Source organism: Balaenoptera ricei, chromosome 4, assembly GCF_028023285.1.
Source record: "Balaenoptera ricei isolate mBalRic1 chromosome 4, mBalRic1.hap2, whole genome shotgun sequence".
Taxonomy (NCBI): Eukaryota; Metazoa; Chordata; class Mammalia; order Artiodactyla; family Balaenopteridae; genus Balaenoptera; species Balaenoptera ricei.
In genome coordinates, this window is record NC_082642.1 from 19,268,748 (window position 1) to 19,285,331 (window position 16,584).

Genomic DNA, 16,584 nt, shown 5'->3' on the forward strand with positions numbered 1-16,584 from the left:
CGTTAAGGCTTCTCCTGGGTGTGAGCGCCTGACAGGGTGGAGGGCAGGCCTAGCCCCACGAAGTGAAGGACGCGGCTTGACTGGCTCAGGCCCTCCACTCAGCCAGGCGGCTGACTGTCCGGCAGAGCCAAGACTGTCAGGAGCCAGGGCTGCAGGGAGAGGGGGAGGAAGGTGGCTTGGTGGGTCCCAATGCGGCCTTGGCGGGGGCTCCCTCCGCTTTCCCTGAGCCCAGGTCATGGAACAAAACTTCCCTCGTGCTGCGAGCTGACACATACCTCCCTGCCCAGCAACCAGGGAAGGTCAGTGCAAAGGAGCAGGACTGGGAAAGCACCAGCCCCTATCCCAGGTGGCAGGGTGTCCGGAACCTCCCTGTCGGCTCTCCAGCAGGATCTGGGGTCAGTCCCCCCCTTCCCAGGCCTCGCTTCCAGTAAATGCAGGGCGCCTGTGCAGAGGGTCATTTGCCAAGCTCTGGGTCTGAGTCCAGTGGGTGGTGGCAGGGGAGGAGTGGCATAGGACAGAGGGGGGAGTCCTGGTGGCCGGAAGTGGCCACCTGTAAAGATCAGGAAGAGGGGGCCGCAGACCGCTGCAGAGGCCCCCGGAAGCTGCAGTTACCCTAGGGCGCTGGCCCCCGCCTCTGAAATGCAAAGTCACTTCCCAGCCTCTCATTCACCAAGAATCTCAGGTTCCGAAAGCCAGTACACATCATCTTCTAATGTTTCCTAATGTTCTAGGTATTTGGAAAACAGACTCCTTTTTAGAAGTTGCCATGCTTTTTCTTGGCTTTTATTAGCATGTGTTAAAATCATATTATCCAAACACTACCAGAAGAACATGTATTGTTCTGCATAAAGTGCTTAAGGAAAAAAATGCAACTTATTAAATTGGACATTCTTTTCTAGTTCATAAATTTTGGGTTACAATCAGGGCACAAAAGGAGAAACAGAATGCAGTATTAGAGAGAGCGAGAAGCTTAGTTAAGAACTTGGGTGGAAACACAAGACCACGTCCCATTCCTCCCACTTCCTTGCTGACTGAACACTGCACCTGCATAAAGCAGCAAACAGCTTTGTTTTAATAAATACATTTTCCTTCATTCAACTCAGAAAAGTTAATCATAGTAAAGCACTTTTTCTTTGACCATCTGTTTATAGCCACAGGCAAGATTTATCCACAGAGTTTAAGTGTGAAAGTGTCATTTCATTGGGCTTTCCACTTTCCAATGCTATCTGGGTTCAAGATTGTCTCAGCAATTCATTATTGGTTTATTTATATTTACCTGGTACTTTAAATACCAACTCTATAGTGTTTTGTGTTACAAATGCCAACCAAGGATATTTTCCCAGTACTAGAAATGTCAATGAGTGGGCCTAAATAAGGCTTTTTCCCCAATACACTCCATTTTCTTTAAACTGGCTTCTGCACATTAGCACTCTGATGGTTGCACAAAACCCAAGTTCCTGTTGTGACAGATTTTTAAATTGGTAATGTTCTGAAAAAATAACAACTTGGAAATCTCTGTGTTTGAATCTTGGGTGGTCGTGTTGAGAACAGAAAAAACCGGCATTAAATACATTTTAAAAACATTCATTTGCAATCAAACATGTTTAACTCTTCCAAGGAAGGAGCAGGGTGGTGATGGAGTGCCCCGTCAGGAGTGGCTGGTGGGCTGGGGAACCCATCGGGTGAACGCACTCAGGGCAAGCTTCTGGGCCGCAGACCTCGCCTCCTGGCCGCGATGCCTTTGAACTTCGCAGAGCAAAGGGAAAAGCAAGGCTGGCTGTACCTTCAAACAGTCAAAAGCAACCTCGTTGAGTTCACCTTGAAGCGGACCCAGAAGTTGGAGCGTGTGCCAAGCTGAGGGCTGCTGAAGGGCTAAGCAGTAGTGGCTGGAAAAGGCGGTCATCTGTGGTCCTCCTGGGGAGACCCCCTTCCCTTCTCTCAAACGTCAGTGCTTTGGGCTTCATGCAGGAAAAAATCTTAGCCGCATCGCTTACTAAAATTTCCATCTCATTTTACAAAAGCACACTGAATAGCAGTCCTGAGTGACAAGTATATAGAATTTGCTGAGTATAGCCAAGAGAAAAACAGCTTTCTAAACTATCCTGTTCTTAGCTTCTTCCTACAGATGCGTCTGTAGGACGTTCTTTAGTTTCACAGTGATATATGCTGTTTCAGGAAGCACAAGGTGATCGGACTTTGTTTCCACGAAGTGATGACCTACTTTAGTTGGAGCTTAAGGTTCCATGACTGGTTCTAAATCCCGCCATATACTGCTATACCAGTGACAGGATTTAGGGCAGTTGGGAGGCTCTCGGTGCCCAGTTCCTGCCAAGCACAGCCCACCAGTCATGGCTGGGCTTTCACTATCAGTAGTTATACTTCCCTTTGATGTTTCAAAAAACCTGTGGTGCATTTGTCGCCTCACTCCACCCGACTCTGTCCATCTGACTTGGAAGCCTGAGAGCTTATTGAATTAGGCTGAAAAGAGGCTCTGTACCTGCTGATATTGACGGCAGTATAAGATGCTAGCTTACTATTTTGCACAGCACCATATATCGTGCCTGTTATTCAGGCCAACTATAGCCAACCTTTTCGTTTTGTTTTTTTCTTTTTTTGTTTTTTATAAAGAAAATCTATGTAAGTTGAGGTTCAGAAATGCATATATTTTTTACTTACAAATATTCATCTGACCAAAATTCAACATAACCTTTATGGAACACTTAACAATCGTTTTGTTTTTAAAATAACATTTCATTCAAACTGTATATAATTCAGTAAAGATTTTTATACAGCAAGCAATGCTTAAACCCTGGAAAATCTGTAGAAAAGAGATTTTCACACAAAATAAGAAAAGAAAACTTTGAGGTATCCCTCACACACACACGTCCATTCATCCTGACCCACATGCACGCACGCGCGCACACACACACACAGCCATTCTCACTCACAAAGTGGCTGCAGCATAGGCAAAAAATTGTAGGTCCAAAGGAAAATAATTGATTGTTCTAATAAAGAGTCCAGGTAGCTCAGAAACAAAACAAAACACAATAGTCCTCTGAGGAAATTATTACCTCAAAAAAATGTTCTCAAGGTGAATTTGAGATCTAAGCCTACCAAATTGCTTTTGCAAAACAGCTCCCTGCAGTCCAAGGTGACTTGTGCAAATAGAAGGAATCAAATGAGGCTAGTTCCTGTACTTCCTTTAACAAGGATGTGGGATGCTCGCAGGCGCCCAGGGCGTTCCCATCACGCCAGGTACTGCTGCAGTGCCATCTTTGCCCTGAAATCACAAAGTTCCTGTTAGCCGTCATCTCAGAAGTGTAATTAAAGTAAAAAGCCCATGGTTCAAAGACGGTAGCTGGGAAAGTCTAAAAAGGTAGGTCCCCCAAGGGAACCGGGGTAAGCCCAGTGGGACACCTACTGTAAAGGGCAGAGATCTGCGGTCAGCACACACGTCAAACCCATGCTGTCTGCATCCTCTTCCTGTGGTCCTGCTCTTGTCCTTATAGCTGCTGCAACCCAGTGACATTCTATAATTTTCCTTTGTCACTGGCATATAGTTGTGGTGGATCTGGGATTCTTGACTTTCTCCTATTGCCATGCAGGTTTTATCTAGTGCTGCAGGACACTGGGGAGGACACTTAGGGCTCTGGGAAGCTAAGAGGAACACTGACCAGGGAGAGGCGGGTAGGGGCTGATTAGAAGGTGCGTGGGAGGGGCAAAGAGCTCCTGGGATGAGGCTGTCTGGTGGTTCAAATGCCTCAGAACTGAGGAAGGGAGGTTACAATTTTACCCCATTCTTCTCGTCATGCCTGATGACACTGACTGATGTGGGATGTGGGTTGTTACAGTGATTAGGGAAAAAGTTAGCTAGCTGGAGAGGAAAAGGTGCAACGTGGGCAATGCCTTAACCTATCCTGATCCTTATAAAAGTGACTTCCTTTGAGCTGGGACTGAGAAGGCCTCCTTTACTCTCCCATCATGATTTGGTAAAGGCTGCAATTGTGGAAGTTAGGAAGCCAGGTTTTGGCAATGATCTCCGCTTCTAAGTTATAGAAAGAAAAGGTTAAATTTTTCTGTTACTATTAGCTGATGAAAGTATACCAAGGCAGATTGGGCAGCGATAAGCTGGACTCAAGCGCAGTTTCTTTGCTGCAGTAATGGATACAATCTACAGTTTTAAAAGAGGTGTGCTAAGGGATATTCTTGCAATTATTTAAGACTCTATAAGGATGATAGTTGCAAATAGTCCAGTTCATCAGAACAGAAAGTTCCATACAGACCACTCCAAGTTAAGAGCAAGTTGGGTTCTACAAGGTCATTTTGTTAGGAAATAAGTTTATGAATAATGCCACAGGCTACCTCTTACTGACCATAACTTCACAAACCTGAGGCCCTCTGAGGCTGGGGTGGAGAGGCCTAGTTAGCAATAGCTCCTCATCTGTAAGTGTTTCAAAGTCAAAGGATCACAAAGCCTTAAAGACAAAGAACCTGAAAGATGTTGTCTTTAGGTAACAGACTTTACTATGGTGGGAAAGCCCACATGAGGGTCTTGATCGAAATTCTGTATTACTCTTTAAAATCGTCAATTCAGACTCCTTCTGGATCTTTCTAAGGGTTTGGCTATATCTGATTATATGGGACCTCAGAGACTGTGCCCTCATTATCTTTCTACTATCTATTAATATCTAAGGAGTCTTTCAGATGGATGGTTTTGTAGGCAAGGTTACCTTTCCTTAAATGGACTGAGGTAGAGTAGCTCAGACCTTAACCCTTTTAATAGGGTTTAAGAACTGCTGACAATGTATGTGCCATAGAAATTGGTCTAAGCAGTGCAGACCAGATTGGTCTAAGCAATGCAGGCCAGGGCTTAAAACTATCCCACTTCATGCTGGTGAGGCCTCTTTCCAGGTCATCCCAGAGATGATTTTAAGCAGAACTATTTTAATTTCTGAACAAACACAAGAAAAGAAACCCAGGGAATAGTCTGGCTCTCGGCCAGAAGAGACGGGCTGACAGAGCCTGTCATTTAAGCCAGCAGCTGTTACTACTGCTGTGGAGGTAGACATGAAGGTTCCCGTCCTCAAGGTACAGCTCAAATCCCACCTTCAGCATGTGGCCAGCCTTGACTTGCCTTTGAAGGAACACTCATCTGAGCAGCAGGCTGGGCTGCAGTTATTCGGGGATTTGTCTTTAACCCACTGGATGGCGAGCTTCAGGGAGGAAGGGGCCCAGCTCTCTGTGCTCCATCTGGCCCAGCCATTCACTTGAGGAACAATTAAACAAGTGCCTCTTCCCTTCTGTGGAGCAGGTAAGCAAGCTGATAGCCATAACACCATGTGTTGTGTCCTATGGGAGCAGAGAGGGGTCCCTAGCAAGGCCTGGGGGCCAGGGTGCAGAAGGATCCAGCAAGACTTTTCCACGGAGGTGACAACCTGATTTGAGTTTTGAAGGACGGATGGCCATTGTCCAGGCGTTCTCCGCCCTTGCTTTCAGGACACCTATGCGCCCAGGTCTCTGCCTGCCTCACCGGTTGTTCTTCCTGCTCCTTTGCTGGACCTTCTTCATCTTCCCCTAAAGGTGGCGGTGGGGTGTCCCAGAGCATGGTCCTTGGCCCTCCTGTCTTCTCTCCTCTCGTTTATTCTCCCTAAGTGACTTCAGCCAGCTCCAGGGCTTTATATACCATCCCAATTCATATCTTCAGTCCCACTCTCCCGAGTCCCCTTGGGTATCTAATAGCATCCAAAAGTCAGCACGCCAAACAAGAACTCTTGATTCTCCCTACCCCCACCCACTTCTCTTCTATTCTTCACCATCTTGGCAAATGACCATCTTGGTAAACCCTCTATTCAGCTGCTCAGGCTAAAACTCTAGGCATTTTCCTTTCCTCTCTTTCTTTAACATCCTACATTGAATCCATAAGCAAACCCGTTGGCTCTACCTTTAGATTAAATCCTGAATCCAACCACTTCTCAATACTCCCAGCACTACCACCCTCATCTCTTATCTAACACGACTGTAACGGCCTTTAGCTGGTCTCCCTGCTTCCACTGCTGCCCTACTACAGACCGTTCTCTACACAGCCACCAGAGCCATCTTTTAAAAATTTGAATCAGATACTGTCTCTTCTGCTCAAAACTCTCTAATGACTGACTTCCTATTAAAATCTGGATAAAATCCAAAGTCCTTGCCACAGTCTACAAGGCTCTTCAGTTGTTCCCACTGCCTCCCTGGGTCCACTTCTTACCACTCTCCCCCTCGCTCGTTTTTCCCCAGCCCCACTGGTCTTCCTGCTGCTTCTTGAACGTTCAAGCTCATTCCTGCCTCAGGGCCTTGAACCCACTGTCCCCTGTCTGGAATACTATTCTAAGCATCTGCCTGGAAGACTCTCTCATTTCACCCAGGTCTTTGATCAAATGTCACATCCTCGGAGAGGCTGGGACTAATTTATACCACATGAAGCTTTCTTACTCTCCATTCCCTCACCCTTGCTTATACCTTCGTAGTACCTCTCATTATCTGCTATCATATTACATATTCATTTGCTTATTGTCTGTCTTCTGTACTAGAATGTAAGTTACATGAGGGCAAGGATGTCATCAATTTTATTCACCCTTATATCTCCGATGCCTGAAACGATGCCTGGTAGAGGTTGGTATTAAGATATATACATATTTGTTGAATGAATGGGGATTCAGAGGCAAGGGGACTGGGATGGCAAATCAGATGGAAAAGAAGGTGTAAATGCTTGAAGGTGTGATACTGTAAGAGGGCAGGTGTGGCTGGAGCACAGGGTGGGCACGGGGGAGGGGGCAGCACAAGGAAGGCAGAGCCAGAACATGGAGCACTCTGAGCCCTGCTCACGAGTGTGGAGAATGAAAGTGAGCTGGAAAACGAAGGCTGTGTTATAAGAAGGGTCCACAGCCAGGAAAAACAATCTTGGCTATCCTGAGCTTAGAGGGGTCTCTGACTACGACTCTCGCCTCACCCAGAAAAGGTGAGCTCTCTGAGGACAGGGACTCCTTAGTGGTCACCGCTGCATCCCCAGTAGCCAGGCCAGGCTGGCACAAGGCAGGCGCTCAGTGAGGTTCTGAGCTAATGAATGTTTTTATAATTGGCCTTCGTTTCTGCTCTCCAAAAGGCCACACGCATTTCTATTCTAATGATCGAGGGACTGAAAGGGAATGACCTCTGGATCCTCTCCAGAGTCCCACTAAGGTGGCCTGGGCTCATGTTAATTCAGAGTGAGATGAGAATCTTTAATAATCTGCTAATTATTAGTTTATCTCTTACTCAAATGTCACACAGTTGACTGACAGATTATTAAGAAGGGAATCCAAGAATCTAAAAGATTTTGAGTTTGGCCATGTGACTTACTAAGCAACTCAAACCCTGTCATAAAAGAATGCAACATACCCCAAAGCAAGGCCCTTTTACTTTGATACTCACTTGTCACAAAGATTTGAATCTGGTGACTGACTCAGTTTGTGCAGAATATCTACGATGCCCATGTCTCGTAATTTATCCTGGCGTTCTTGTGAGCCTGAGAGATGAAAGCTAGCAGGTTACTGGGAACATGACCCAGGCAATTGCTCTCCTTAATGTACAGCCAACAATCTGGAGCCTTACCAGTGTCCTCTGCCCTCTCCTCTTCCAACCCCTCGCCCTCCACTCTCCCCAGTGCAGCCAGATCCCCTCATGCTTGGATTCTCCAACAGTGTTCTAACTGGTCTCTCTGCCTCTTGACCCTCCTTCCTGCAGTCCATCCAGGGTTCTGCTGCTGGATTAATTTCTCCATGGACCACAGGGTCAAGGTCGGCTTCTTCAGCCTGGCACAAGGCCCTGCCATCAGGCCCCATCTTCATCACTTCTTTCTGGACATACTTAGCCAGGCTCTTCCTACTCCAAACCAGTCTTGTTTTCCCCTTCCATTCTCTTCCACCCTCCTCTGACCTCCCAGCACTTCCTGCTGCCTCTCAGCACGTGGCAGTTCCAACTCCGCACTGCTGTGTTCTATCTTCCAACTAGACTAGGACCTCCTTGAGGGCAGCTTGTTTCCCTGGTACCCGGCTGTTACTTGGTCTCTCGGCCTGCAGGCTGAATGCAGTTTTTCCTCCTTCCACTTTGTTCTGGACACAGTGCTAAGGAGGGTAATTCTCCTGGACTCTTTCTTCCCCCCCTGAAGAGCCCACAGTGACTCACTCATGCACTGACCTCCTTGAGACCCAGTGAACCAGAATCTCTAGGGGTAGAGCCCAGAAATCTGCGTTTTACAAAGTTCCTCAGGTGATTCTCATGCAGCCAACCCAGCACTGAGACCCACTGCTCTCCTGCACGTGTTCACTACCTTAGCTGTACATTGGAATCACCTGGGGAATTCAAAAAAACACTTATGTCTGGAGACCACCCCCAGAGATTCTGATTTAACTGGCTGGTGCAAAAACCCCTGGGTGATTCTAACGCACAGTCAAGGTGGAGAGCTACAGGGGCCCCCTCACAGACTGGCTGCTCCACCAGGCACAGTGTAGTTCTCCCTTCTCACCAACGCACCCTCTTCCCCATTAAGCTCATCTGCCCGTAGGCCTTTCATGTGCTCCCCCTGCTCACAGTGAAAGGCCAATCCTCCTGCCCACCCTCACCTCTAGTCTTCTTCAAGTGCCTCTCACCATCCTCCTCCTCAGCCCTCTCAAAGACAAGGACTGTCACTCACTTCCCTAGGGTCTCCTCCATCCTCACGTTCAGTAATCTGGAACAGTGCTGACCCCACGATGGGGCTCAGTGTTAACTGGACCCATGGATTCTCATTCGTACCAAGGTGACACGGTCGGGGGCTTGGGGGCCAATGAGAGGTGCCTCTACCCAGGATTTCAGGGGCGCCTGATGCCTTTCCTGTGCAAGACCTTCCTTCCCATAATTTTCTTCAGAACAAATCTCACCAATCTCTTACCTTCCTCTTCATTCCATATGAGGTTTGATATACAAAACATAGCAGCAAGCTGCAATTTGACATGTGAATGACCCTATTTGATGCAGAAAAGGAAACAAAAACAGAGGTAATCTCATTTGAGGTCATTTTTGGTAACGTACCACAGGCAATTCCAATAGCCTAAAAGTTTGAAGTAGGGACCTCAAACCTAAATGTCTTGGGGAGGCCACAAAATTAACACTAATGGGTGAACAGGTTGGGCTAAAGACAAGAGAATGGTAGGAAATCCGGCACACTGGGGAGTGAAGCCTTGCCAAAAGACATTCATACTCAAATTTTAGAAACCCTCTGGCTGGCCAAACAAAACACCTCTAGGGCCACAGGTGCAGTCTGCAATTTATCACTCAACCCATACACACAGGAACACTGGCATATGACAAGTCTATGCTTTTGACTATACTTTCTCTACAGTAGGAAACATTCAGGGCCAATAAACTGAATGGATGTGCACTTAGTATTTATCTCTTTGGCTACTGATTATCTGATTCAAAGTACTCGTTTCTATAGGCACATCACAAAAAACTTGACTAAGTCTCTACTATTCTTAAGGAGCCTCCTATTCTCCTGAAACACACTTCTTGTTTATTTCTCTTTATGTACTGAAAGTACAACCATTTTTGCTTAAGTTATTATTTATCCATATACAGTGCTTTCTCCTAAATTAAAGAGGACCCAGTGGTAAAACAATCTTTCCAGATGATTTTTTTTAACAGAAGTATAGCTGATTTACAATGCGGTGCCAATATCTGCTGTACAGCAAAGTGACTCAGTTATACATGTATATACATTCTTTTTTTTATATTCTTTTCCATTATGGTTTGTCCCAGGAGACTGGATATAGTTCCCTGTGCTATACAGTAGGACCTTGTTGTTTATCCATCCTAAATGTAATAGTTTGCATCTACCAACGCAAATTCCCAGTCCATCCCTCCCCCTCCCCCCCCCTCCCCCTTGGCAACCACAAGTCTGATCTCTGTGTTACAGATGATTTTTTAATTGGTCAATTAAAAAAAGAAAGTCCCCACTACACTTAAATAACTTATGCATATCTGTGAAATACCGTGACACGATATATGCTCAATAGTTTATTGAAGGCTGAGACAGACTCATCTTGCCATGTAGAACTATATCTGAATTAAGCAGAGACAAAGAAAAGCACATGCCTTCCTTCATTAGAATTCTATGGTTGGTGATTCTTTTTCCCTCCTACCTGCCAAGACTTTTAGAGAGCTGTCCAGTTGGGGCTCCACTAAGACAAAACAGAATAAAATGTGTCATCTGCTCCCAGCATCAGGCCAGCAATGAGTATTTGTTGAATAAATGAACTTATTTATAATACAACAGTAAGTATTTACTACATATAAGTTCATCCATCTTTCACTCAATAAACATTTTTTGAGGAAACAAATTGCTGTGATAGGGAAAACTGGAGGGTGGAGGGGTGGGAACCTAATTTTAAGTGAAATGGACAGAAAAGATCTCTTTGAAGGAGGCAATATTTATACAGAGGAAGAATAAAAAATAGGAAGAATAGGAAGGTGCCAGGTGTACAAAGAGCAAGAGGTACCAAGAAGAGGGAAAAGTTTGCGAAAAGGTTTGAGGTAAGAAGAAACTGTAGAGCTTATGCATATTGAGATGGAAAAGTAGAGTAACATTAGTCCAGAGATGCAGGCATGGCTAAATTGTAGGCCCTTGCAGGCCAGAGTAAGGACAGATTTCATTCTGAGTTGACAGGAAGCCCTGCAGGATTTAAGCAGTGGAGTGACAACACCTGATTTACATTTTTAGAAGGTCACCCAGGCTGAAGGGACTGGAGTGACAGTGCTGAGGTGTCTGGGAGGCTGTTATGGTCAATCAGGTATGAGAGGCTGTGGCTTGAACTAGGGTGAGAGCAGCGGCGACAGAAAGAAGTCAACAGCATCCAGAGCGGCTAGGGGCCGGGCTAACAGGACCAACTGATAAATTGGATTACGAGATGAAGGAGCTGGAGAAATAAAGACTGAGTCCTTGGTGTGAGTAACGGGTAGATGGCAGAGCCACTCTACTCAGATGGAAAAGGTCAGGAGGGGAGAAATTTAGGTTTAGGGGAGATACTTAAGAATCGACTTTTAAATACCAACCTCAAGAGGCTTCAGACAGCCACAGAGAGATGCTGAGTAAGCAGGAAGATATACGAGTCCAGAGTCCAAAAGAGAGGTCTAGGCTGGTGAATACCCTCCGTGTGACCCTCGGACCTTGCTCCCCAACCCCTCCCGCCTATTAAGAAAAGAACCAGCATTTGTAAAGCTGTAGACACCATCAGGGAAGCTTGTTGTCACGGCTTTTGAAGGCCAGTAACCATTATTGTGGCTGTGTTTTGTATTGCTTGATACCATGACAGTGTAAGATAATGCCTAATCTATTTATCAAAATTGACTACTGAACTGGAGCCCAGAAACCAAACAAAGAATAGAGATGACAGTAAAAGCCGTGGGAGTGGATGAGAGTCCCTAAACCAGTGGTTCTCAGCTCTGGCTATACCCAAGAACCACCTGGGGAACTGTAAAAAAACCCACTGATGCCCAGGCTACACCCCAGAACTATTAAAGCGGAATCTCGGGAGGAAAGGGGCAGGGCAACAGGCTTTGAAAGATTCCTCCACCATGCAACGAAGGGTAGGAACCATCAATCTCAAGAGTACATGTGGGAGAGAAAAGATAAAGGTCCAGGGCTAATAAGCAGGGAGGCATAATGGAATGGAAGCCAAGAGAAAAGAATGTTTCCAGGAGGAGGAAACAGCTGTGCTGAAATTCACTATAAGTGAGGAAAGCTGAGGAGAGAAAACCATCCTTTGGACTTGGCATAACAGGAGGTCACTGGTGACCCTACCCAGAACAGTTTCAGTTGAGCAATGGGGGTGGAGGCCAGATGAAGTGGGCTAAAGAGTGAAGTTAGTGGTGAGGAAGGAGACAGCACGTGCAGAAGACGCTTTTAAGTCTGGCTCTGAACAGCAGCAGAGAGATAGGTGTACCTCAATGGGGATGGGAAGTCCAGAGAAACTTTCAGAAGATTACAGAGATACTATGTGGATCTGGTATTGGAAGGATAAGGGAGTTCCCGGTTGAAGCAGTATGGTTTTCATTCAACAAATACTTACTAAGCATATACTAAAGGCCAGGCACTGTACAGGGTGATGGATATACAATTGTGCACAGAACTGATACAGTCCTTACCCTCAGGGAGCTTACAGTCGGTAGGCACACAAACAACTACATGTTGCGATAATTGAGCTAAGTGCTCTGAAGGGAGTACTTCACTCAATCATGCAGTAACAAAGAATAACCCACGCAGATGAGAGCCCACAAGGAAGTGTTAGCAGAGCTAAGATCTGAGAGGTGAGAAGGCATCCCATGGGGAGAACGGTGTTCCAGGCATAGGAGCCAGCATGTGTGAAGGTCCTGAGGCAGAAAAGAACATGCATGGCCTCTTCCAGGAGCGGAAAGAGGTCAGTGTAGTGAACAAAGGGAAGAGGGGAATGAGAGAAGTTGGGGGATACAGATGAGTCAGGTCATGTAGGACTCCACAGGCCATCAAAAGGGGGGATGGATTTTATTCAAGGTGTAATAGGGAACTGCTGAAGGATTTTGGCTTCTATCCTCTTAGTAAAACAAAAGGTGAGGTCACCACTAAGAGTGATGAGGGAGATAAGAGGTGAGGTTTAAAGAATGAGGAGAAGGTAAGAACCTATTCTTCTGGAGAATGGAGGCACCAGCTTGCTGGAGAATCACAGGAGGGTACCAGGCAGTGCTGAGTGCCCATGTGGGGTCTGTAAATGTGAATTTAACATGAAACCAGTCAGCCTGGTTCTGTGTTTTTCTCTGCAGTTGTTAACTCTGACAAGGAGGCAAAGAGAAGACAGGTTCATCCATGATTGGGGTTTTGCTAGGAGACACCGACAGAATGAAAAGAGGAGGGATGTTTGATTTCCATTTTGGCAATGGGCAGATTCTGGTGATGACAAGATCCCGGGTATGGCCATGGCAGTAGGTGGCTGAGGCGTTTGCAAGTAGGTAGCAGATTGTGACTGAAAGCAGAATGATCAAAGAACAAGAGCCAGAGATACCAGAGGCTAGAGGGTTCATCCGCACAGGACTGAAGCTTTGAGAGGGAAGCTTTGGGGGCACTGAGAGAAGGCCAAGAGCCCAAGCTGTCTCTGTGTAAGAGGAAGGCAATCAGATGATGGGGTGGGGAATGGCACAAGCTTCAAGAGCTTGGTGTCTTTTTTTCCTTCAGGATGGAAGAGAGTTTCTGGAATCTGTTACAGAGGAGTCTATTCTTTGTTTAATCTCCGCACAATTTGTTTTGAGCTCACAGTGCTACGGTGCTTGCCTTCTAATGTGCAGCTAGTGTAGAGCCATGAAAGGGACAAAGGCCTACCATGTAATACTTGATTTTCTGCAGGATGTCATCATTGGTCATAATAAGTTCTTTTGCCGTTGTCCCATCTGCTATGTTGGCTAGGATGCACAGTGTCTGGAAAAGAACAAAGGGCCAGCGATCAGGAAAGCTCTGAAGTCCCCAGACTCAAGCTCTCTCAAGAACTTAGGCAATTTCCCATCTGAAGTACATGGATTCTCACAGGTTCCACTCTGAATGCCCTGATTTCTTATCTCATAACGTCATTGCCAACAAAAGTAACCACACCTAAGGACAGTCTGCCTTAGGTAAAAGAGAACCCAAATGTTTCAGTGGCTTCTTTCTGGGCATAAACCATCACTGCTAGGCAAAGGCAGCCACAGTTCATGCTATCACATAAATCAAAGGGAAAATGTAAGTTATTATTATTTTCTTGAAAATTTCATTTTTAAGAGAAGCTCTTGCTACTAACCCACAAGGTTTCTTCAAAGAGGTAGTCTCTTTGGTAGAAACTTCAAAGGTGTTGTAACTCCCCGCTACCTCCCCTTCCAAATACCACTTGCTTCCAAGCTCATGACCTTCTGGATCTCCGTCCACTAACCACATGCAATGAGGACCTCTTGACTTTTTTGAACCCTACTGGAGGAACAGAAAGGGAAGCAAAATGTGTGAAGGAGCTTAGTCCAGGCTGGCCTAATGTGGAGGTTAGAGGGAGCCTGTGCCAGTTGGCAGGACAGTCTATCATGAGGACAATCACCACGCTGGTACTGGAGGAAAAGACTGTTCTCATTGGCTGTTACATTCTCATAGCCAGACCAGCAAGAGGCAAGGATTAAGGTAAAAGTGAATGGACGGTGACAGGGATACTGAGCCAGTGACAGCCCTAGCAGTTCAACAAACGTTGGCCGAGCACCTATAATGTGCGTGCACTCTGCCCACTCCACTGGGCAACAGGCTGAGACAGGAATAGGACACTCTCCCTAACTCCAAAGCCAGCACACAATTACATTTCACTGGGATGCAACCGAGGTAAAAACAGAACTGAGAAAGTACTAAGTGCATTTGTGTGATAATGCAACGGTCAGGGTAGGCTTCCTGGAGGAAGTGACACTGAGTCCAGGAGTAGAGTAAGGAATTACTCAAAGAAAGTGATGAGAGGTGGGGATGGTGCCTGGATTCAAATAATTTTCTCCAATTTTAGCCTTTCTCTTTGCTAGCCTTAAGCTAATTAAGCTTGCAGGTTATAGCTCACTGAGGAGAACGTTTTCTTGCTATGGCCCAAACCCTCAGGTATCTTAAAGGGTGTGTGATCTTATTTTTCCTAGATTACTGCACTGCAGTAACTACATTGTTAAGGAGTGAGTCCTGAAGTTTGCACCAAAAAAGGTTGCCTCTAGGATACAGGAAACAGAAAATGCAATTTATGATCCAAGGCGCTGGGGGACTATTCATTCCAGGGTACTTAAATCATGAAGAGGAGACCTTGATATGCCCCAGAAGTGGGAGAGAGATGATCTGAGGAAGACATCAGATTTCACAGTGATCCGGTACATGGTGAGCCTGTCAGAAGTCTTGACGTGCACAACACCCTTGAATTTCTCAGGACTGAGGGGAAAGCAAGGGGGAAAAACAGATTTGGACTCTAACCATGGAAAAGAATTTAGACTCACCTAGGGAAGAACTACCCCTCTCTTCCTACTAAGACAGTGGGTATAAGGGGGGATTTCAGGAAATAGTCCTCAGAATAGCCTAGGCCAGCAAGATAGGCAAGTGATTCCCCCTTCTTGGAGTGTTAGAATACACCTATGCATCCTCAGGCTTGTCCAGCATGGCAGAGTGACCTAGAGTTCTGCTTTGATGCCCACATACTCCTACTGTAAATATTCTGAGGAGACAAGAAACCAAATCTTAAAGAGACTGATTTAGTTCGTGGGCCAAGTCAATTTAACACATGAGCTAGGGAGCAGAGATAAAAGCAACACACACACACACTCATGTGAACAACTGGAATCAATGATATAGAGGTAATGATTGGCAAATTATGGCCTGTGGGCCAAATACAACCCAACCCAATGCCTGTTTTGGTAAATAAAGTTTTACTGGAAGACAGCCACGTCTACGTGCTTACATTGTCTATACCTGCTTTCAGGTTAGAAAAGCACAGATGAATGGATAAAGAAGATGTGGCACATATATACAATGGAATATTACTCAGCCATAAAAAGAAATGAAACTGAGTTATTTGTAGTGAGGTGGATGGACCTAGAGTCTGTCATACAGAGTGAAGTAAGTCAGAAAGAGAAAAACAAATACCGTATGCTAACACATATATATGGAATCTAAGAAAAAAAAAAAAAAAGGTCATGAAGAACCTAGGGGTAAGACGGGAATAAAGACACAGACCTACTAGAGAATGGACTTGAGGATATGGGGAAGGGGAAGGGGAAGCTGTGAAAAAGTGAGAGAGTGGTATGGACATATATGCACTGCCAAACGTAAAATAGATAGCTAGTGGGAAGCAGCCGCATAGCACAGGGAGATCAGCTCGGTGGTTTGTGACCACCTAGAGGGGTGGGATAGGGAGGGTGGGAGGGAGGGAGATGCAAGAGGGAAGAGATATGGGAACATATGTATATGTATAACTGATTCACTTTGTTATAAAGCAGAAACTAACACACCATTGTAAAGCAATTATACGCCAATAAAGATGTTAAAAAAAAAAAAAAGCACAGTTGAGAAGTTGCTACAGAGACTGTATAGCCTGCAAAACTTAAAATACCTGTCTTGCCCTTTGTAGAAAGTTTGCCAACCTCTGAAATAGATAATAGAAAAATAAAAGGGGGGAAAAATCAATGAAACTGAAGCTGCTTCTTGGAGAAGATCAATAAAATTGATAAACCTCTAGACAGACTGAATCAGGAAAAAAGGAATTACCAATATAAAGTACAAAAGACAGTTCACTGCAAAGAATATTACAGACTTTAAAAACATAAGAGAATATTTTGAACAATTTTATGTTAATAAATTGGAAAACATAGATGAAATGGACAAATTTCTTGAAAGACGATGTCAAAGCTCACTCAAGAAGAAACAGATAAACTGAATAGTTCTATTTCTATAAAAGAAATTGAATTTGTAGCTGAACACCTTTCCACAAAAGAAACACCAGGTCTAGATGGCTTCACTGGTACATACCACCATAA

General features: G+C 45.3%; 1 protein-coding gene across 5 annotated transcripts in view; it reads right to left on the bottom strand.

Annotated features, from left to right (window-relative positions):
- Positions 1-2,642: 2,642 nt before the first annotated feature.
- Positions 2,643-16,584, bottom strand: part of ARMC8 (armadillo repeat containing 8) — a 102,168-nt gene continuing 88,226 nt past the window's right edge. For 4 of the 5 annotated variants that reach the window (XM_059920246.1, XM_059920249.1, XM_059920245.1 and 1 more), the window contains 4 exons: positions 13,403-13,498; positions 8,948-9,020; positions 7,450-7,543; positions 2,643-3,280 (listed from right to left, as the gene is read on the bottom strand). In XM_059920246.1, coding sequence (XP_059776229.1) covers positions 3,247-3,280; positions 7,450-7,543; positions 8,948-9,020; positions 13,403-13,498 — 297 coding nt within the window. In that variant the 3' untranslated portion in view covers positions 2,643-3,246. Of the gene's footprint in view, positions 3,281-7,449; positions 7,544-8,947; positions 9,021-10,193; positions 10,236-13,402; positions 13,499-16,584 lie in introns of those variants that run through there. The other variant, XM_059920248.1, reaches the window with a different exon arrangement.